Source organism: Nansenia antarctica, assembly GCF_963989245.1.
Source record: "Nansenia antarctica genome assembly, chromosome: 17".
NCBI classification, from domain to species: Eukaryota; Metazoa; Chordata; class Actinopteri; order Argentiniformes; family Microstomatidae; genus Nansenia; species Nansenia antarctica.
The window spans coordinates 13,073,101-13,096,012 of record NC_137687.1 but is presented as its reverse complement, the minus strand read 5'-3'; the positions used below and the strand labels follow the sequence as shown (position 1 = coordinate 13,096,012).

Genomic DNA, 22,912 nt, shown 5'->3' with positions numbered 1-22,912 from the left:
TTGCATGGTAGCTTGCTGCCATAGGTGTGTGAATGTGTGTGTGAATGGGTGAATGAGAGGCCATTGTGAAGCGCTTTGGAATAAGGCGCTATATAAGTGCAGTCCATTTACCAAACATGCTAACTGAAATGTATTTAATACATGGTGTAGAAGCCCTTGTTCCCAATAATATCTTCAAGACGCTCCCTGTACGAAAAATGTAATCTCTCACAATGATCTGGTGGGATTAGTGGTAACCCTGGGTTCAGTGGTGGTAACCCTGAGTTTAGTGTTAACCTTAGGCTAACGATTCACATTTGTACAGCGAAGCTCTGGGTTAACAGAAATAACATGCGACCATTCCAGCCATGCGAGTTGGCTAGCTAGCTTGCTAGCGCACCGTCAGGACAGAAATGAACGACTTATAGACAAAAAAGAAACATAGCCTACTGGGCGAAATTAGCAATGTTTGTAAAGCACTTTGAATTGCCCTTGGCTTGTTGTATGAAATGTGCTATACAAATAAACTTGCCTTGCCTTACCTACCTACCCCCCACCAGCCTATTGCTAACAGGAAATCACATGCAGTTGATTAGGCGCCCCTTTTAAATTGGCGCCCGTGCATTCAGATGGGCTGTAACACAACAACAGCTTCTGTTAGTCATACTAATGACTTCAGCATGACCTGCATACACCAGGGCAGGCCCCAGCCAGGGACATAGAGGTCTTGGCTTATTGGATATACCGGTACAGTATATAGACTATATGTCTTAAAAAGACCATCCTATAAAACACTGATAAGGTGTCAATCAATGAACAGGACATTATAATTATTACGGTAATTTGATTACCTGCTTTTTTTGCAGTGTATTTGTGACACTTAATGACAGAGTATTTGTTCACTGTAGGAGTCACACACATGACTTGATTGATTCTGATTACTGTTCCTATGTATAACTTGTTTCAGTTACAGAACTTGTCTTGTTTTTGATAGTGAAGCCTTACTTTTAAAAGGAACAGTAGGCATTGTCAGGGAATATCTCCATCTCCTCAACCCCCTCTGTGCCTTCCCTCCCCTTCTTCCCCTCCTCCCCTCCAGTGTCTGTCTGCTCTCTCTCTCTAAGTTGGGAACTTTGCCCCAGAATCTTCTTTCCCAAGTGTCTGTCTGTCATAGCCAAGAGCTCCCATGGCAGAGTGCTTAGCTCCCCAAGACAAAGGGATGGAACCCAGAAAGATGGAAGCAGGAATTGTGGTGAGTAGTTGAAATAAGCCTACAGTATAGTTGGCAACTTTGTCACTTTACTTGATTCACTCAAGACTGCAGCTTGTGTCTGCCTGTTACTGTAGAGTAAATCAAATGAGTCATTGGAGTGGTTCACATATTTTTCAACTGAGTGAGTTTTTGAGGCAAATTTATGTATTGAGCAGGGATTTTAACACTGCAATCGCATGATTTGGCATCGACAAATCATCTTCACTTCAGTATCCAGAAAATGTGCATTTGATTTGTCATGATTGATACTGGATGGTTGGATCTGTACAGTAGACTATTGTCAGGAGGAGCACAATGCACATCTATCAGTCAAGTCAAGTCAAGTCAGCTTTATTTATATAGCACGTTTACATACAGCAGTGCTGAACCAAAGTGCTTCACAGTTGTAAAATAGATAAAATGCAGGAAATAAACAAGATGCACAATGCACACAATACAATGCAATACAATATATGGTAAAGTTAAAAGAGAAGATAAAAGGACTAAAAACAATAAAACAATAAGACAATAAGAGCCAGGGACCTACAATAAAAACTATAGAAAATACAGAGTTAAAAATATCAGGAGCAATGCAATATGTGATCATGCACTTACTCTAAACATCACATGTTATGTATTACATTATAACATGTTATTTATTACATTATAACATGTATTAGAGTCATGTATAGAGTCATGTATAATATGATGGAATGCATGCAGAAGATTGCATGTAAAGATTGCATGTAAAGATTGACCAGGACTTTGACGGCGCGTCTTCCTTCTCTCTGTCCTGACCCAGATCAAAGACGATTGGCCTGGGTACAGCCTGGACCTGTTCACCTACCCAGCTCACTACCAGGGAGACATAGAGAGCGTCTACATCCCACATGGAGTCATCATGGACAGGTACATAAAACATTGTATCATGCACATGCTCACTTATTCTGTTGCTTGTTTGTTGTTATTGTATGTTTTTAGACTGTATGTGGTGGTCTTTTTAACTAAGTGCTGCTTTTCTTGGCCAGGGCGCATTTGAAAAAGAGGCTACTATCTCAATATGACTACCCTGGTTAAATAAAGGATCAATTAATCATTTAAAAACAAATCTGTTAGACATTCAGAGAGCAGAAAACACACTGCTGTTTGTCAGTTTGCTGACATAGGAGACGGTGCCTGTAGCAAGGGTCTTTGTCTATCGACCGTGCTATAAAATGACCGTGTGTTGCATTACACTGTCCTAAAATTATTCATTCTTTATTGTTGAAATCAGCCCATGTCCCTTGGTAAGAAAACTTCAAAAACATGCTCTAAATATAGAAAAGAAAACATGCAACTTGTGAAACTATCATGAATATAGTGGTGACAAAATTCAAACAACAAAGTTGAAGTTGTTGTTGAGGTAACATCACCCCGTTTGTGACACTTGACCAGGTTTGCTGGCCGTCTTCTTGTGCACTCGTTTGCGTCAGGGTCACTGCGCTAACGTCCCACCTCATGTGGAAAGGAATGCTGCCGCATGCCACTCTGTACAACTCTGTACAACTCTGTACAACTCAAGTAGCAGTGGACAGCAGTGTGTGTGTGTGTGTGTGTGTGTGTACAACTCTGGACAACTCTGTACAACGAGGACGGGTGCGTGCCCAGAGTTGTACAGAGAGGCACACACACACACACACACACGCACACACACACACACACACACACACACACACACACACACACACACACACACACAGAGGCACACACACACACACACACACACACACACACACACACACACACACACACAGGCACACACACACACTACTCAGGCCTAACCCCTACATTAGCATGTAATCCATAAAGGAATAAAGGAGAGCATCGAAATGTGACTTTGGAATTCCTTAAAGCCTCCTGATCCAGGCTTGGCAGAGGAGGGGCGGGCTGCGTTAATTGACCGTGTCCAGAGTTGTCTAGAGTTGTCCAGAGTTGTCCAGAGTTGTACACACACACACACACTGCTGTCCACTGCTACTATGTCTATGTAATTATGACTTCCTTGTGAGGTTTACATTTACATTTACATTTTGGGCATTTAGCAGACGCCTTATTCCAAAGCGACTTACAATCGATACATTTGACTAAGCAAGTGAATCATCAATTCACCAGTTGTAGCAGGAAGAGTAATCTAGCTCAGGGTTTAACATGCTCTGTGCTGCACAGGACCGAGCGCCTGGCCAGCCACATCATGGACGACATCGGGGACCACGACATCGTGGTTCTGTGTGTGCTGAAGGGGGGGTACAAGTTCTGCTCCGACCTGGTGGAGTTCATCAAGGTGCTCGGCCGCAACTCCAACAAGCACCTGGAGACCAGGGTGGAGTTCATCAGGCTGAAGAGCTACCTGGTAAGAGACTCATCTCCTCCTCCTCCCCCCCCTCTTTCTCCTCTCTCTCTGCCCAACAGGTGTCACCCATTCACTGTATAGGAACGAGGTAGCCTACTTATTGCTGCCATTCATGTCATACTGTAGATAATAGAACGCCAGAGCCTGTTCAACAGCCCATGAATCCAGAAGGTTTGTTTATTTGTTTATTAGCAAGGATCCCCATTAGCTCACGCCAAGACGACAGCTAGTCTTCCTGGGGTCTGAAACACCATTAACATGACAACATAACACCATGAACATGACAACATAACACCATGAACATGACAACATAACACCATGAACATGACAACATAACAACATTACAACATGTCAAGACACATAAACCAAGGAAGCATAACAACATTAATACACAAATGTGTATTATGACAACCCTCGTGCACATAAGGTTCAGAGATAGGAAATGTTAGGATATTTATAGCATAGCATAGAGTACAGCACAGTGTTTTATTTGTATAGTATAGTATAGTGGATAGTGTACATAGCCTTTATTTATGTAAACCAGCTCTTTTTCCCTTCTTGTTTTTTGTTAAAAAAAATCCTAGCACCAGGGGAGCCCCCCCTCCCAAATTTCGTTGTATGGTACCTGTACTATATCAATGACAATAAAGACCATTCATTCATTCATTCATTCATTCATTCATTCATTCATTCATTCATTCATTCATTCATTCATTCATTCAAATACACTAAAACTAAAACTAAAACACTAAAACAAAACACACCAAGGTAAAAGGTAACATAAAGCATAACTGTAATATCACTGGTTCACTTGTAAGTACGATTTTAAGCTCTTTTTTAAGCATAAAAATGAGATCCCATAACGAGTCTCCTTGGACTTGGACTCAGGTTGATGACATCACACCAGGTAGAGTGTTTATTAGCGTACCTAACTCCATCTCATCTGGAGACACCGGTGGCTCTGTGAGATAAAGAGACCTGAGTTCATTCTGTGGAGATCTGGGATCCAATCTCCTGACCATACTACCCTCTTGTTTCTTTGTTTGTTATCTGCATCATGACTGACAGAATCATACAGTAGATTGTTGGACACAGCCAATTCAAATCTTCTTGCTTTTTATTTTGCTGCATTATTCTATAATTGTCTAGAGAGTATTGTGATGTATTGTACATTCAGAGAACATGGTTTGGTCTCCTCCAGAAATCAAGTTTGTTTGTTTGTTTGTTTGTTTATTAGGATCCTCATTAGCTAATGCCATGCCATGAACTAGTCTTCCTGGGGTCCGACACAAAAATCATAAGTCGGTTTGTTTGTCTGTGGTTGACCATCTTGGTTTGGTGCCGAGGTGGAGGGTTTGTTTGTCTGTGGTTGACCATCTTGGTTTGGTGCCGAGGTGGAGGGTTTGTTTGTCTGTGGTTGACCATCTTGGTTTGGTGCTGAGGTGGAGGGTTTGGTGTCATGAAAAGCCGTCTATCTCTGTACCTGTCATAGAATACAGGTTTAATATACAGGTTTCACCAGGTTTCACCAACATCTTTAACCAGTCCCTGTCCCAGGCCACCGTCCCACCCTGCCTGAAAACCTCAACTATCATCCCAGTCCCGAAGAAAAGCACGGTGAGCTGCCTAAACGACTACCGCCCGGTGGCACTCACACCAATCATCATGAAGTGCTTCGAGAAACTAGTCCGGGCCCACATAGTCACACGCCTCCCGCCCAACCTGGATCCATACCAGTTCGCCTACAGAGCCCACAGGTCCACAGAGGACGCCATCGCGACGACTCTCCACTCCACTCTATCCCACCTGGAGAGGGGAAACAGCTACGCGAGACTGCTCTTTGTGGACTTCAGCTCTGCCTTCAACACCATCCTTCCAGACAGGCTAGTGACCAAACTACTAGACCTGGGACTATCACACTCTATATGTGCATGGATCAAGGACTTCCTGTCTGACCGCCCCCAGAGGGTGCGGGTGGGCTCCCACACCTCCACAGCCCTCAGACTCAGCACTGGGTCCCCCCAGGGCTGCGTGCTAAGCCCCATCCTCTACAACCTCTACACCTACGACTTCACCCCTGTCCACCCCAGCAACTCCATCGTAAAGTTTGCAGACGACACCACCGTGGTGGGCTGCATCTCGGGGGGGGACGAGGCGGCGTACAGGGATGAGGTAGAGCAGCTGAGCAAGCTGTGCAAGGTTAACAACCTGCTGCTGAACCAGTCAAAGACCCAGGAAATCATCGTGGACTTCAGGAGGAAAAAATCTGAGGTCCAGCCCCTGCTCGTCGACGGAGGGAGCGTGGAGAGTCTCAACCCTCCGATTCCTGGGGGTGCACATACAGGAGGACCTGTCCTGGAAGAACAACACAGCAGCCATCATCAAGAAGGCACAAAAGCGGCTCTTCTTCCTGAGAGTCCTCAGGAAAGACCACATCGGACAGGAGATGCTGGTGGCCTTCTACCGCTGCGCAGTGGAGAGCATCCTCACCTACTGCATCTGCATCTGGTTCTCCAGCTGCACAGCCGCAGAGAGGAATGCGCTACAGAGAGTCGTGAGATCGGCCCAGAAGATCACCGGCGCCCCCCTCCCCTCTCTGGAAGAGCTGTACAACACACGCTGTCTCAGGAAGGCCTCCAAGATCTCCAGAGACCCATCCCACCCTGGGTACGAACACTTTGCTCGGCTGCCCTCGAACAGGCGGTTCAGGACCATGTTCGCAAGGACAAACAGACTGAAGCTCAGCTTCTACCCCAGGGCCATTCAGGCCCTGAACACAGCAAAGACCTAGGTTCTAGGCCCTGGACAATCTAGACAAATTGATGGCAGCTACTAGATTGAAATCAAGTGTAATACTGAAACACAAATGTGTACATTTCAAACCTGCAAACTGCGACACTTTAAATGAATGTGCAATAACACTATGTGCAATATGACAACCCTAGGTTCAGAGAATAGGAAATGTTAGAATGGGTATAGCATAGCATAGAGTACAGCACAGTGTTTTATTTGTATAGTATAGTATAGTGGATAGTGTACATAGCCTTTATTTATGTAAACCAGCTCCTTTCCCTTCTTGTTTTTTAGTTTTTTTTCCTAGCACCAGGGGAGCCCCCCCTCCCAAATGTCGTTGTTTGGTACCTGTACTATATCAATGACAATAAAGACCATTCATTCATTCATTCATAATAGCCAAGCCCTCAACCCTCTCTCTCGCTGGGACCATTAAGGAAGTGTTGTTTGGTCGTTCAACGAGGCCCCTCCCATGTGTGGGTGTAGTTTGTATGACATCACTCTCTGTAGGATGTTTATTAGCCTCCCTGCCTCCCTCTGCCTCTAGTAGTGAAATGGGGCTCAGCAAGAAACGAATCTAGACTAGCCTTGGCCGGGGAAGCTAGGTTCGAATCTGACCTGAGATCACATCATTCTCTTGTTGTTGTTTTTGTCCTCTGGGGGAGGGGGGGGGGGGCTCAAAGTGCTTTAATCATTATATAATCATCATTTAATGATTTAGTCATTTAAAGGCAATATTAAAAAGATGGGTTTTTAGTCTTGACTTGAACATAATATTTGCTGAGGTTGCATCCCTAATGTAAACTGGCAGTGCATTCCACAATTTGGAGAGAATGCAGCCTCACCAAATCTCTGTACCTGTGGTACACAGAGAAAACCAGCGTCAGAAGATATTCTGGTGCTGTGCCAGTGAGAGCTTTATAAACAAGCAGAAGGATCTTGAAATCTATCCTAAACTTAACAGGAAGACAGTGTAGAGTCATGTGATCATATTATGTCCACCAGGTGTCACTGTTGCTCATGTTTGGTGGGAAATCAGCACACTCAGGGTTGTTTCAAGGGCAATAGATTGGAGGGAGATCCTCTACTAGACTCACACTTTTCTGGCTCAGATATTTTCCTTTCCAGCATTGTTTCAGCTACTATGGGGGGGGGATGCGAAACCCAGCCAGCCCAGTACAGCTCTGCTCGGGCTCGGTTCTGTAATGTAATGAAGCTTTTTTTGTTGAAATGGAAAGTCTTAGTCTTAATGAAATAACTAGCTCTGAGCTGGCTTTGAAACAGTGCAACAGTCATTAGAGGAATTGGCCTCAGCCATAGGCTAACGTTAACCACAGCTTCACCGTTCCATTGTAGCTTATCAAACCATAATAAGTAACGTTATTTATGGCCAATTTATGATTGATGATGTCAATCTCTCTCTGTGTCGTTGCCATAAAGAACCGCCCCCCGATCTAGAGACTTTCAAGACTCTGCTTGAAACTCACTACTGTCGTGAACTAGGCTGCTGAGATGTTCCTGGTGTGTTATATATATAGTATGGATGTCTGTCTTTAAAGGTGTGTGGTTATGAATGTTAGACATGCTCTGTGTTTATTTAGTTTATGTTGTTGTCCTTACCTGTTTGTGTTCCATATTCCATCATGTTTTCTCTCTTCTTTAGAGTCCGCGCCCAGGGCGCCCTAAACCGGTGTAGTTTGGTGCGTGTTTAAATAAATTGCCTATGACTATGACTATCTTTGTATATCGTTTATGCTTGCTTGGTTCATTCCTGGTCATCGTCATACTTGGAGCTGCATCATTTCAGGTGAAGATTAAAATGTGTGCTGCTCGACCATGTTTGACACAGCACAGACACACACACACACACACACACACATACACACACACAGACACACAGACACACACTCACACAGACACACACACACACACACAGACACACACACACACACAGACACGCACACACACAGACACACACACACACACACAGACACACACACACACACACTCACACACACACACACACACACACAGACAGACACACACAGACAGACACACACTCACACAGACACAGACACGCACACACACAGACACACACACACAGACACCCACACAGACACACAGACACACAGACAGACAGACACACACACACACACACACACGCAGACAGACAGACACACACACAGACACACAGAGACACAGACAGACACAACTATGTCTGAGGGCTGTCTCTCTTTGGGGTCATGTGAGACTGCACCCTGTCCTCAACTGCATGGTGACTAACTGGCACACCCACTCTGGACAGGACCGTGTCTGTGTGACGGCTGGGTCAGAGTGGTCATGCTGGGGTCATGTGGTCTCTCTCCTGGCTCCCGTCCCTTCCTCTGATGTGTCTGGGTCGACCTCCATCCCCACGGCGACCGTGGCAGGAATGCAGACTTAGCGTTTCATCTAAAGGAACGACGATGATGATTCAGGAATCTGAATCTGTGATCCTCTTTGTTAGTAGGATGGTAACTAACACCAGTCTTTTAGCTACAGTGGAATTATTTGCTTGGCTGAATTATTTGCTTGGCTGAATTATCATCAATCAGTTTTGGTTTTTCACATCATTTCACATCGGTTTTTACTGATTGATAGTTCTTCCCAGACGTGCTTGAGGCAGCGACACACACGAACACAATCACTAGTCTGTCATTCGTAGTTGTCATTCATGGGAACCAGACGCTTTCTACTGCCAAGTACATTTCCAAAAACATATGTACAGTATCATTCAAAATACATGACATTGGGGCAGCTGTGTCTCAGGAGGTAGAGCCGGCGTCTAATGAGCCGCAAGGTCGGGCAGATCGGCGGTTCGAGCCCCGGCTGGCCACATACCGAAGTGTCCTTGGGCAAGACACTGAACCCCAAATTGCTCTCATTGAGCGGGCCGGCACCTTGCATGGTAGCTTGCCGCCATTGGTGTGTGAATGTGTGTGTGAATGGGTGAATGAGAGGCCGTTGTAAAGCGGAATAAGGCACTATAAGTCAGTCCATTTACATTACTTGGTTAAGAGAAGATCATTTGTGAGACCATGTGTGTCTTTTCTCTACAGAACGACCATTCAACAGAGGACCTGCACATCATAGGAAGTCAAGACCTCTCTGTTCTACGAGGCAAGGTATGTACTGGATATAAACAAAACGTTTTAAACAATTCTTAATTCTAGCATTGTGACTGCCAATGGCTCCTGGCCCAAGCAGAGATTACTTTTCTTGCAATGACTGATGGATAGATGGATTCACTTACTTAGACAAATGTATTTGTTGTAAGTCGCTTTGGATAAAGGGCGTCTGCTAAATGCCAAAAATGTAAATGATATAATATACAAAACGTGTCTTATACTGTTTAGACTTGATGACGTAATATCATTTTAAATCACATCATCGTTTGGCAAAATGTCGCATTGCAAAATGTTAGATGTTGGAAAAAACTAAAATGAATCATGATGTTACCATCAGATGCTATTTGGGAGATTACAGTTTTTACATTTCATAACTGTTTCATTCATCATAAAGACATCCCGAGCTTCATGTTCGATTTCAATCATGTTGAGGTTGGGTGGGAGACAGATCTGGAATTGCGTTTGTCGTTTGAGACGGTCTGTGTAAATCACTTGTGGATCAGTGAGAGTGAACCCGATGACTTAGGCTAGTATCATCCTTCGCTATATCGGTCATACATGTGGGATTCTTCTCCCTGACAACCGCCCTCTTTGTGTCCCTGTCATAAGAGTGACTTTGTCAGTGCGGCTCACCGCTTCACCAGTAAGAGTGAGTCACACATTCACCCCTGTGAAATAGAAAGGAATGTTTCTTCAACTCAGATTTAACACTAGAACAGCCATGAGGGGTCATTCTTTACTGTGAGTAAAGAAAAATGTTATATCTTTGCACTCGATCAAATTTCAGGACCCTCCTTTCATGACTTTTCCTAGATATGTGCCTCTGTAAAGAGGGGGGTTGACCCCTGAGGCGGCTCTTTTAGTAGGTAAAAGAGGCACGGCTGTTCTAGTGTTAGAGACAGCTTTTTCTAAAGGACCTATGATAAAAAATAAAAAAAAAAGAAAGAAAGAAAATCATTATATGGACTATATTATTGTATTAGTGCCATTGATGCGCAAAGCCTACGGTGGGAGGTTAGTATTGAAGTGTCTCCCCCTCCTGGTTGAAATGTGGTCCTGCAGCATAGAGTTACTGTCTTAGTGACCGAGGTCTGGCAGTGGAGTCACAGAGGACGTCACACATCACAAATAATCATCTCTTCTGACAGGCTCAGTCCTCCAGACTGCAAAAGACACCATAATCACTCACACAGACACACACACACACACACACACACACACACACACACACACACACACACACACACACACACAGACACACTCACACACACACACACACACACACACACACACACAGACACTCACACACACACACACACACACAGACATACACACAGAGAGACACACACACAGGGAGACACACACAGAGACACACACAGACGGACGGACACAGACAGACAGACAGACAGACAGACAGACAGACACAGATACACACACACACACACAGACAGACACACAGACACACACAGACAGACAGACACACACACACACACACACACACACACACACACACACACACACACATACACAGACCTTGTTATATAAGATCATGTTTTCGCTGAGGGTAAAAAGGTACAAAAAAAGATTAGCTGTCCGTCTAACGTCTGTCTGCCTAATGTCACAAACATCAATCCCACAATTAAAAACCACTGAATCACAGTAAGACTCTCTTCAGTTGAAACATAAATAACTAATAATGAAGTCAGTCATCAGGTCTGCGGAGAGAGATTGTTCTGGAATCTGTTTTTCTATTTGCAATCCCTCACTTTCTTTCATGGAAATCCACTGACCCCTAACCCCGTCATCTCCCACGGCGGCCCACCCGGCCCACCCAGCTGTCTGTCAGCACAGGTCAGCCTGCTCACCCCCCTAGTAGACATGACTCACCCCCGAGCTCACCCCCTGGTAGACATGAGTCATGGTAGACAGTGACCCTCTCTTTCTTCACTTTCATCTCCCAGTGGAAATAGGAGTCTTACTCCTCACACACAGGCCTTTCTCCATATTTTCAAGGATATTTTTCTTGCGTTGAAAAGAATCTAAGAACTAAGACTAAACTAAATCGGAGACTACAATTCCCTTGATGCTTAGCCACCAGGTGACATTTTTGACACAGGTGTTGTGTTGTTGTGCGTTGGCTTAATCAAGTGATGTTGTTTGAACCCTTAAAACCACTGCATTCACTTGTCTGCTTCATGCCTGAAGAAGGTCTATGACCGAAAGCTCGCAATAAACTATGTTTTTTCCGCACAGTGTTTGAGTGTGCAGACGCTGTTATTTTGCACTCTTGTGTTGAAAAGAAAAAGTGGTGGTAGACGTGTTGTATATCAAGTGATACCTTAGCACGCCCCTCTGTTAGCCATTAGCATCACGGGCGGCGGTTGGCACGTCGATGGTATGCATGTCAGTGTCACCCTGTGTCTGTAATCCATCTGTTGATCTCGAGCCAGCGTTAACTCTAACCAACATTATTTGACAGTGGCACACAAAAACTTATGTACTGGGATTTGGGCGAATTCCTGAAGGGGATACTGCAGTTCATTTCCATAATCATGGAATGTCGAGGAGTTTGAATTTAGCAACTGCCATGAATACGACACATTATACAACAGTTAGTTCCGACCAAGTAATTTGATTGGACAAGAGGCATTCCACGAGTGCCGCTATACAGTATAACAGCACTGGGACTTTTAACTATATGTATCACTCCGAAATTACCGTTAATACAAAGTAGCTAGCCTGCAGATGTTTGTGTTCAGGTCACTAGGCAACAGTCCAGTTGCGGAACAATCTTTTGTTGATGGAGCCCAAATAAATGATTAAATAAACAAGCAAATCATAATCTGTTGTCGCTTATTACTGTTAACTAATAAATGGTGCTGTAGAACTGTTGTATAAAAGCAATATCACACTCAAGGTCGTGCTGTTATACTGAATATCAGCACGGCTGTGATTGTCTTCCTACTCGGCCTGCGGCCTCGTACCTACGACCCAATCATAGCCGTGCTGATATTCAGCGTAACACACTCCCTCTCGTGTGATATTGCTTAAGTATGTAAGAGAGGGAGGTTTGGGAGGGAGGCTGGATACTGTTGAGAGCAGCTCTGTGAAATGTTTTGATTTGGCAGGAAAAACCTCTGCATGTGGTCAGGTTTCTACATACCTCCTCTCATACCTCCTCTGTCCCTCATCGAAGGAGGGGAGGCAGTTACAGTCACAGGTTGTAACTTCTCATCTCAACAATAGACAGACACTGTAGCTGTAGCAGAACATGGGGGAATGTTTATGGGAGTGAGGGGTTAAGAGGTTACATGTCAATTAGCCTCGTCTGTGGGGGTTAAATTATGTAACTCATCTGTCTGATACGATAATAAGGTGAATGAATCTTCTTGTCTGGTCTAAGTGGTTAGGTTACGTTTGTAAGCCTATCTGGAACATTCCAAAAGAAGAGATTTGGTGAGGCCGCATTCTCATTTTATGCACGCAGATTGTGGAATGCACTGCCAGTTTACATTAGGGATGCAACCTCAGCACATAATGTTCAAGTCAAGACTAAAAACCCATCTTTTTAATATTGCCTTTAAATGACTAAATCATTACATTAAGATTATATAATGATTGGAGCACTTTGAGCTGCAACATTTGTAGGAAAAGCTGTTATTATTATTATTATTATATATAATAAGTTATTATTATTATTATTATTATTATTATTCCAAATGTGATCCAGAGTGACTAGGGGTAGGGTTAACTCCTGAGGTGAATATGGGTAGGGTTAACTCCTGAGGTGAATAGGGGTAGGGTTAACTGCTGATGTGACTAGGGGTAGGGTTAACTCCTGAGGTGACTAGGGGTAGGGTTAACTGCTGATGTGACTAGGGGTAGGGTTAACTCCTGAGGTGACTAGGGGTAGGGTTAACTGCTGATGTGGTTGTGTTTGTCTGTGCATTTCCGAGGCATGTGGCAGAGCAGGTTGGTTGTGCTTCTTGAGGTTTTTTCCAATATGTTCTTTTTCAACATGGCCTCCCTGCACTACCTCCTCTCTGTCTCTCTCCGTCTCTCTCTCTCTATCCCTCTCTCTCTGAGTTATGTAAGAGTGTTCAGGTGTTGTAGGACTGACAGGAACATTGGCCTCACGCCTGCATTCTCTCAGAGCACCGGCCTCGAACCATAGATACACTCTCTACCAGGTCGACAAAGACCTCCATACACCCAGCCAAGGGAAAAAGCTGTCATCTGAACCCAAGCACCAGAGAGAGAGAGAGAGAGAGAGAGAGAGAGAGACGAGAGAGAGGGATAGAGAGAGACAGAGAGAGAGAGGGATAGAGAGAGAGAGACTCTAAGATACTTGGAATCGCCTCTCGTTGACTATAGGGACAAGCGGTACATTATAAGGAAGTATACTGTCACGTCTTTGTGTCTGTTGAGGCTCTAAAGACAGAGCCAAGATGGTTGCTATAGCAGCAGGGTATAACAAGTGTAAAGCCTAACAACTATCTGCCCGGTATAGATATAAAATGTTCAATATGAGCAAGCATGGCACTCACTGAATCAGGATTCTATGAGACTAAAAGGTAAACAAAACTGTGCGCATACAGCCTGTTCTGTACTCCAATAAAGAAATAACAAAGAAACTGTTTACTGCTTAACTACTTTTATTACATTCAGTGGGGAATAAAACAATGGCATAAGTACTGGACTTCAACTGACTCAATTTCAGCTAGAATACATTCAACGATTTGTTGGGGGGGGAAATCATGAGGTATTGCATTTAGCGAGTTGAGGATGTTGAGTGTCCTCTACATACACCTGCCCAGTCACAATGTAAGTCAGATCCCCCCAGTTAATCACATCACCTGGGCTGTAGTCTATATTATCGGTGAAGTGCTGAATCTCACAAGGAGACAGGACTTTGTTCCACACATGCACATCAGTGATGTGGCCAACAAATGACTGGCTGTTAGCAAAGCCCCCCCCATAGTTGTCTTGCTCCTGACCCAGAACAATGCTGAGATTACCATCAATTTTACTCCCTCTGTAGCCCTGCTTCCGCAGGCTGGGCTTCCCATTGGTCCACACCTGGCTGATCCCATTGGTGGAGTTCCAGGTCCCACACACTGACACGCACACATAGGGCTCATGTGGCAGCCCCTTAAACACTTGAACTCTATCCATGATCCCAAACTGCAGTTCCCCAACTCCCTTGAACAGCATCAGGTTGTTGAAGTGTCTTTTGGAGGCGCCGGACAACAGAACATAGTTTCTCTGCAGGTCTGTGAAATACCTTCAGGAAGAGATTCATAAATATAGAGTTAGATCAAGAAATGTTCAATATAACTAGGGATTCACCATGCAGACACAAGGTCAACGTCAGTCAAGGTGTTTTGAGTTGTCTTAACTTGACGACAGAAGAAGTATTGAACACTACGTTACCTGAGACATAAGGACACAGAGCCAAGGATCTCTCCTATTGGGATCAGCTTCACGTGCGCATTCTTCGTCACTTGTCCAAATATAAACATTTTACCTGTGAGGTCTGGTCAGACAAATAGGATTTAGTCCATCAAATCAAACCATTCAAAGCACATATGGAATTGTAATGGTAGTACTGTCTGAAGAGATTTCCAGTGCATACACAAATGTAAATGGTGTACTTCCAGGTATGTGCGCATTGCCATATGAATACTGATCGTATGTCAAATGAGCGTTCATGTGATCAAAGTAAATCAACAGGATGGTCTCACCTTTATGCTGAAGTGGGTCAGAGGCCCAGCACATGGTGAACATGACCAGCACCACAAAGAGTCTCTCCATCTGTTCACAATACAACAGCATTGTTTACAATTACAACAAATATTACATTAGGGTTTCAATGTGCATGCATTATGTGCACAGTATAAATAGGTTTGCATTCTCTTCAATTGCATGGCATTAATGGACAAAATGGCTTTTACCATGTCATGTTAGAGAACCTACCTTGTCAGTTCTACTGAACGGCGGATGTTCTGTAGCTTTGTTGATCCAGAAGACGTCTAGTTTAGTTCTCAAGATGTCTGCTGGTCTCTCCTGTCCTTTTTATTGTGAACAGGGAAGTGGCTGCTCCTTATCTGTGAGTCCCTAGGAGGAGGCCCAGGTGTGGCATGTGGGGCTAACGAGCCTGCAGTCTGCTTCCCTGGGCCATCCACCTGATTGGGGAATGCGGGGCAGCTGTGCATGGTTATCTATACCTGTATATTTGTGTGTGAATGTGGTGTTGGAGTTTGAAGATGTTGTCTAATCTGCGTTTCTCTCTCTTTTCTATGTCACAACAGAACGTCTTGATTGTTGAGGTAGGTGTATAATAATCACACACACACACACACACACACAGGCACTCACAGACAGACACAGACACACAGACACAGACACACACACACCACACCACACCACACACACACACACACACACACACACACACACACACACACACACACACACACACACACACACACACACAGGTATCTGCATCATGCTTAATAGGTATAAATATGAACATGAATCAATGTCAGTATTTGTATTTGATTACATCATAACATCAAAGGGACACATAGCTTAAAAGTAACAATTGATCGCTTTGATGTTATTATGGCTCTGAAAGTGTTCCCCCTATCCCCTCCCAGTATACAGTACATGGACCACACATCTCTTGTTGTTTTGTGGTGAAAACAAAGGGAGAATAATAGGTATTATTTTCCCTGTGAGAACATGTTTCCGTTGTGAGAGTTTTCCAGACTGAAGTCGTCCACGCGTGAAGACGTCCTCACACACGGCCTGTCTGCCTCACTGTGGATGGGGGTCTGATCAACACTAGACAGGCTGTGTGACGTTCCCATAGTTCCACACACACAGTCACTCAGTTATTTCGTATGTTATCCATGTTTTCCTGCAAATTTTAGCATAATTGCCTAAGTCATATTGTGTCCAAATTGAGATATCTGCCGAACTCTACTCTCCTAACACTGCTGATTCACTGGGCATTATTGCCTATGCCAGCATCAGAATGCTTGTTACATTCCAAAATCACTATCTGCCCAAGTCATCTCTTTGACATAGGCATTTTTGACACTACACACAAAGACGGCTCGGCTGATCACAAGTGAACATGACTTAGGCAGTTATGCTATGAGGCTAACAATATGTATTTCACCGAACTCTACAACTTATAAATGGTGTCATTGATAGCCCCATTGCCCTCGATTCTCCACATATTCCACATTCATGTTCCTCTCACCCTCTCTCTCCCCCTCCCTCACCCTCTCTTCTCCCCCCCCCCCCCCCCCCCCCAAGGCCATAGTCGACACAGGAAAGACCATGAAGGCTCTTCTGAAGCATGTGGAGGGCTTTGCACCCAAAACGGTCAAGGTCGCGGGGTGAGTCCATCTCTGTCTGTCTCTCTCTCCTCCTCCAGGGGAAATGCCAAGGCTGTGACAGACAGGAAGATGTCACTCTTCCCTTGTTCCAAATGCTCACTCAGATAAGAGCCAGGGTCTTGAGTTACAGGGCTTGGTTTTTTCTAATGTTTCATGTCTGGTTTTTTAGCGATGCGATGTTATTGCCCCAGTAACTCTATCATGGTATTGTTATTCACGTGTAGTAATTCAGTACAGGGTTGACGTCTATCCCTTCAAATGTATTCTACAATGTTTGTGATGTTAGAATTATAAGGTTCTATATCTACATTTTTGTCAAAATTGAGTTTTTTACATAATCTGATCCATTAGGTGTTTATTAATGCCTGTGTGGCGTTATTTTTAAAATGTTTACATTTTTTAGTTAGTAATTAATAAAATACAAAGGTTCCATCTCACAAAACATAATGGAATGTAAAAACTTTGACGCTCAATATCTCTGAACTACCCTAAACGGAGATAGAGCCTTATAATTCTAAGCTCACGTATTGTTTAGACTGAACTAATACTATAGAGTGGAGCTTTTTTTTTTAGCAGATTTACAATTTACAATTGCGAATAACAGGGACATTCCCCCTGGAGTAACTGAGGGCTAAGTGCCTTACTCAAGGACACACAAGTGGTGGTGTTGTTTCAGGCAGGATTTGAACTCACAACCTTCCGATCACCTTCAACTCACTATCCACTAGACCACCACTACCCCGCTAAAAAGAGAGTAGTATGCATAGAGTGGGTATGCTCCTTCAAGCTAGATTACAGTATACTGTTACTCACTGTTGGACATAGCTCGGTAGGTAGTTGCTGTCATTGTTGCAATGTAGTCATAAACCGTCAATGAATGATTGTCGTTTACAATTAAAATCTCTTCTCCATGGTTTATAAGCTCAGCTTCTACCCCAGGGCCATTCAGGCCCTGAACACAGCAAAGACCTAGGTTCTAGGCCCTGGACAATCTAGACAAATTGATGGCAGCTACTAGATTGAAATCAAGTGTAATACTGAAACACAACTGTGTACATTTCAAACCTGCAAACTGCGACACTTTAAATGAATGTGCAATAACACTATGTGCAATATGACAACCCTAGGGTACATAAGGTTCAGAGAATAGGAAATGTTAGAATAGGTATAGCATAGCATAGAGTACAGCACAGTGTTTTATTTGTACAGTATAGTATAGTGGATAGTGTACATAGCCTTTATTTATGTAAACCAGCTCTTTTCCCTTCTTGTTTTTTGTTTTGTTTTTTTTCCTAGCACCAGGGGAGCCACCCCTCCCAAATTTAGTTGTTTGGTACCTGTACTATATCAATGCCAATAAAGACCATTCATTCATTCATTCATTCATATTTGATTGATTGAGTCATTGTTGAGACTAGCAGCGTTGTGAACTGAAACTGGTTATATTGAAACCGGTTTGTACCGTGATTGTCTGACTGTTGTTGTCTACTTTTTTGTTTGATGTGGTCTATTGTGCACTCTTTGTTTTTGTCATTTGTGTGCTGCAGAGAATAATATGCTGTACTGAAAACTAATGACACCGGCTTTTGGTCGTGTGGCTAGATCTAAACTATCTAAACTGAACTAAAACTAACTGTGACGTCTGTTTTTCAGTTTACTGGTAAAGAGGGTAGCTAACGGGGTCGGAGGGCTCCCAGACTGTAAGTGCCTGTCTGTTGTCATCCATTTAGTCATGTTCATCATCCATGATTCATCCTTCTACGTCACTACTGATGTTTACATGACTACCTTTTGTACCACTGTATATTGCACATTGCACATGTCTCCAGACATCAGATACTGTACATAAACTACCTCACTGTATAGCTCATAACTGTACATAGATCATAACTGTATATAGCTCATAACTGTATATAGCGCATAACTGTATATACCTCTAAACTATACTGATGTTTACAATACTACCTCTGCACATACTGTATATTACATAGTTCCCTATCACTACCTCCTTTATATCATGCCCTTATATCACTATTTGCACTTCTGGTTGGATGCTAAACTGCATTTCGTTGTATTGTACTTGTACTCTGCGATGACAGTAAAGTTGAATCTAATCTAATCTAATCTAAAGGATATTTGTACCATGCCTATGAATTTGTAAGCCCGCAGGTGGTTGTTAAAAGTGAATTAGATTGTACTGTAAATGTTGTAAATGTTCAATACGCCTCTAAATATGAGAATGTTCTCTGTGTCATGTAAGATATTTGATCCGGAGTCATTCTTGATTGATGTTTTAAAGCAGTCAGACTCTGTCTACATATCTAACATATTCTAACTGCACGTGTCTGCGTTTATCTCAACAGATGTTGGGTTTGAAATCCCCAACCGTTTTGTCGTGGGTTATGCCTTGGACTACAACGAGTATTTCCGTGACCTGAATGTAAGGCCTGAACTTATATATAATAATGTATATAATAATAATAATAATAGCTTGGTTTTATATAGCGCCTTTCTCAAACCCAAGGACTACTTATAGTCACTAAAAGACTAAACATGTAGGCTTAGAGATTTTACAGACAGGAAGTGGACAGCACTTATAGCGCCTTTATCCAAAGCGCTTTACAACGGCCTCTCATTCACCCATTCACACACACATTCACACACCAATGGCGGCAAGCTACCATGCAAGGCGCCGGTCCGCTCACTGGGAGCAATTCAGGGTTCAGTGTCTTGCCCAAGGACACTTCGACATGTGGCCAGCCGGGGCTCGAACCGCCGATCTGCCAACCTTGCAATCATTAGACAGCAGCTCTACCTCCTGCTCCACAGCCGCCCCAGAAAGTCAGACAGACACAACAGAAAAAACAAAGAAAACAAAAAGACAGCGACAAAACTAAACTAGGGGCCAAACTGGAACTGACTTTCACTGCTGCCATGACGACAGAGATATGTAGAGCTGTTTGAAAGGGATGAAAGAGCTTGAACCTAAGAGTGAACATAGTCTATCTCTCTCTCTCTCTCTTTCTGTCTGTCTCTCTCTCTCTCTCTCTCTCTCTCTCTCTCTCTCTCTCTCTCTCTCTCTCTCTCTCTCTCTCTCTCTCTCTCTCTCTCTCTCTCTCTAAAAGCTGAACTCACCCAACAGGTACCCTTGCTATGGGAGTTTTGCATAGCCAAATCAACAATGTGTTTACATCCAATACAAATAGTAGAGAGTCTGTCTGTGTGAGTGTGTGTGTGTGTGTGTGTGTCTGTGTGTGTGTGTTTTTGAATACCTGCATGTCTTCCCTGACCTCTTAAACTGTGCCTCATGCCAACACTCCTAGGACGTTAAACTGAGTTATTACATTCTTACGTGAAATTTATTGCCCTTATCTCTGTGAAGGCCTGACTCTCAGTCATTCTCATAGTCAGATTCATATGAAACACAACTGCTTTATGTCTGTGTATGTACAGTAGGTGCGTGTGTGTGTGTGTGCGTCTGTGTGTGCGTGCAAGCATGTGTGTGTGCGTGTGCATGCGTGCATGTGTGTGTGTGTGCGTGCTGGGCATGCGTGTGTGTGTGTGTGCTTGCGTGTGCGTGCGTGCATGTGCATGTGTGCGTGCTGGGCATGCGTGTGTGTGTGTGTGGTATTCATTACAGAAGTTGGAAGGAAGGTGAGCAGTGGAATGTCAGGGTTAGGATCTGCTTATCTGCCAGAGTCGAGCTTCCTCCTCATCTCTGACATCTTAACTCCACAGTTACAACAAACCCACAGTCAGATAATTCATGATGTTAGAATTAAAAGGTATCTACATTTTTGGTCAAAATTGAGTTTTTTACATAATCTGATCCATTAGGTGTTTATTAATTTAATTATTAACGTGTGTGGTGTTATTTTTTTTAAATGTAGACATTTTTTAGTTAATGATGAATAAAATACAAAGGTTCCATCTCACAAAACATAATGGAAGGTAAAGACTTTGACGCTCAATATCTCTGAACTACCCTAAACGGAGATAGAACCTCATAATTCTAAGCTCACGAATTGTCACACCGCTTTATGATTGACACCCAGATAACCTCGGAAGACGAGAGTCTAGATGGAGGAGACGGAGGGGGGGGGGGAGGGGGGCGTTTAGTGAGGCATGAATCAGAAAGAGATGAGGCGATTCCGTTCTGACGTACGGGAACATCTGACCTCACATTCCCAAACTCACCCTCCTCCCCAATATCTCTAATCAACTCAACACATCTGTCATCTAGGGGGGGGGGGGCTTCCATACCGCGGTATTTCGCCACGCCATCAGATAAGAACCCGTAGACTACTAATTTACACTCTGTATTTACACTCTGTAGACAGAGGGGAATTAAAACATATTTCGGTGACGTTCTATAAACACAAACGCAGAGTGTGGATTAAACATCTTGACTGACGCGTACGAATGTCTTTTCTCTTTTTCTCTGTCTCTCTACTGCAGCACATCTGTGTAATCAGCGAGACCGGGCTGGTGAAGTACAAAGTTTGAGAGGAGCTGAAGACACACCGTGAGACACACTGAGAGACACACACTGTGAGACACACACACAGAGAGACACACACTGGAGAGACACACACACCGAGGGACACACACAGAGAGACACACCGAGAGACACACACACAGAGACACACAGAGAGACACACACCGAGAGACACACACCGAGAGACACACAGAGAGACATACACCTGAGAGACACACACCGAGAGAGACACACACTGAGAGACACACACAGAGAGACACACCGAGGGACACACACAGAGAGACACACACAGAGAGACACATACAGAGAGAGACACACTGAGAGAGACACACTGAGAGACACACACAGAGAGACACACACAGAGAGAGACACACTGAGAGACACACACAGAGAGACACACACTGGAGAGACACACACAGAGAGACACACACTGGAGAGACACACACTGAGAGACACACACCGAGAGACACACACTGAGAGACACACACTGGAGAGACACACACTGAGAGACGCACACGGAGACACACACCGAGAGACACACAGAGAGACACACAGAGAGACACACAGAGAGACACACAGAGAGACACAGAGAGACACACAGAGAGACACACACAGAGAGACACACACTGGAGAGACACACAGAGAGACACACTGGAGAGATCTGATGAGGTCTGAAAACATTTTGCGGCTTCTGTTCTCTGCGTTGGCAGTGTGATCGGAGCCTTCTTACTAGGGTTGCAAAGTTCCCGCAAGTTTGGGAAGCTTTCCGATAATTCCCAAAGTTTCCATATTGAAACCCATCGGGAAACTTTGGAGATTGGGATTTTCGCAACCCTACTTCTGGCACCTCCTAGCTGGGTGTGTGTGTAGCTAGCTACCTAGCTTGTTCTGTTGTTCTGTTCTTGGTTAATTCATCTGTAAAACATGCTAATGTTATCCTTTCCTAAAGTACTAAATATTAAAGTCCTATACAATCAATTTTGAAGTGTATGTGTGTTTGTGTGTGTGTGTGTGTGCGTGTGTGTGTGCGTGGGACATGGGTGCCTGTGTGTGTGTGCGTGTGTGTCTGTGAACATGTGTGTGTGTGTGTGTGTGTGTGTCAGGGGGAGGAGGGTCCAGCCGTAGAACAGAGTGTTCTGGCCCAGAGAGAGAGAGAGTAAAAAGAACAGACCATGAGAGCTGCACGTACAGTACAGAAACAGCACTCCCTAGCAGAGCAGTGTACAGTACCAGTGTACAGTACCAACATGCTTGTCTATCATTAGTAGAAATCAAGGCCCAAATCCTTAAAATCTTTAAATCTAAGCTAAAAAACCGTCAAGTTTTGCAGCAGTTATGATTAAACATAAACACTTCTATCAATGTATTTTATCCATTAACTGTCTTATTAAATGTTTTAGCTATTTACTTCTTATATTCATTGTC

At 43.8% G+C, this 22,912-nt stretch overlaps 1 protein-coding gene across 1 annotated transcript; it reads left to right on the top strand.

Moving 5' to 3' along the window:
* Positions 1-1,213: 1,213 nt before the first annotated feature.
* prtfdc1a (phosphoribosyl transferase domain containing 1a) lies at positions 1,214-21,495 on the top strand (the record flags this gene model as incomplete). Its single annotated transcript, XM_080547607.1, has 9 exons — positions 1,214-1,231; positions 2,034-2,140; positions 3,437-3,620; positions 9,512-9,577; positions 15,892-15,909; positions 16,907-16,989; positions 18,643-18,689; positions 19,353-19,429; positions 21,448-21,495. The coding sequence occupies 9 exons, from the start codon at positions 1,214-1,216 to the stop codon at positions 21,493-21,495; spliced, it is 648 nt and encodes a 215-aa protein (XP_080403733.1).
* Between the last annotated feature and the right edge of the window lie 1,417 nt (positions 21,496-22,912).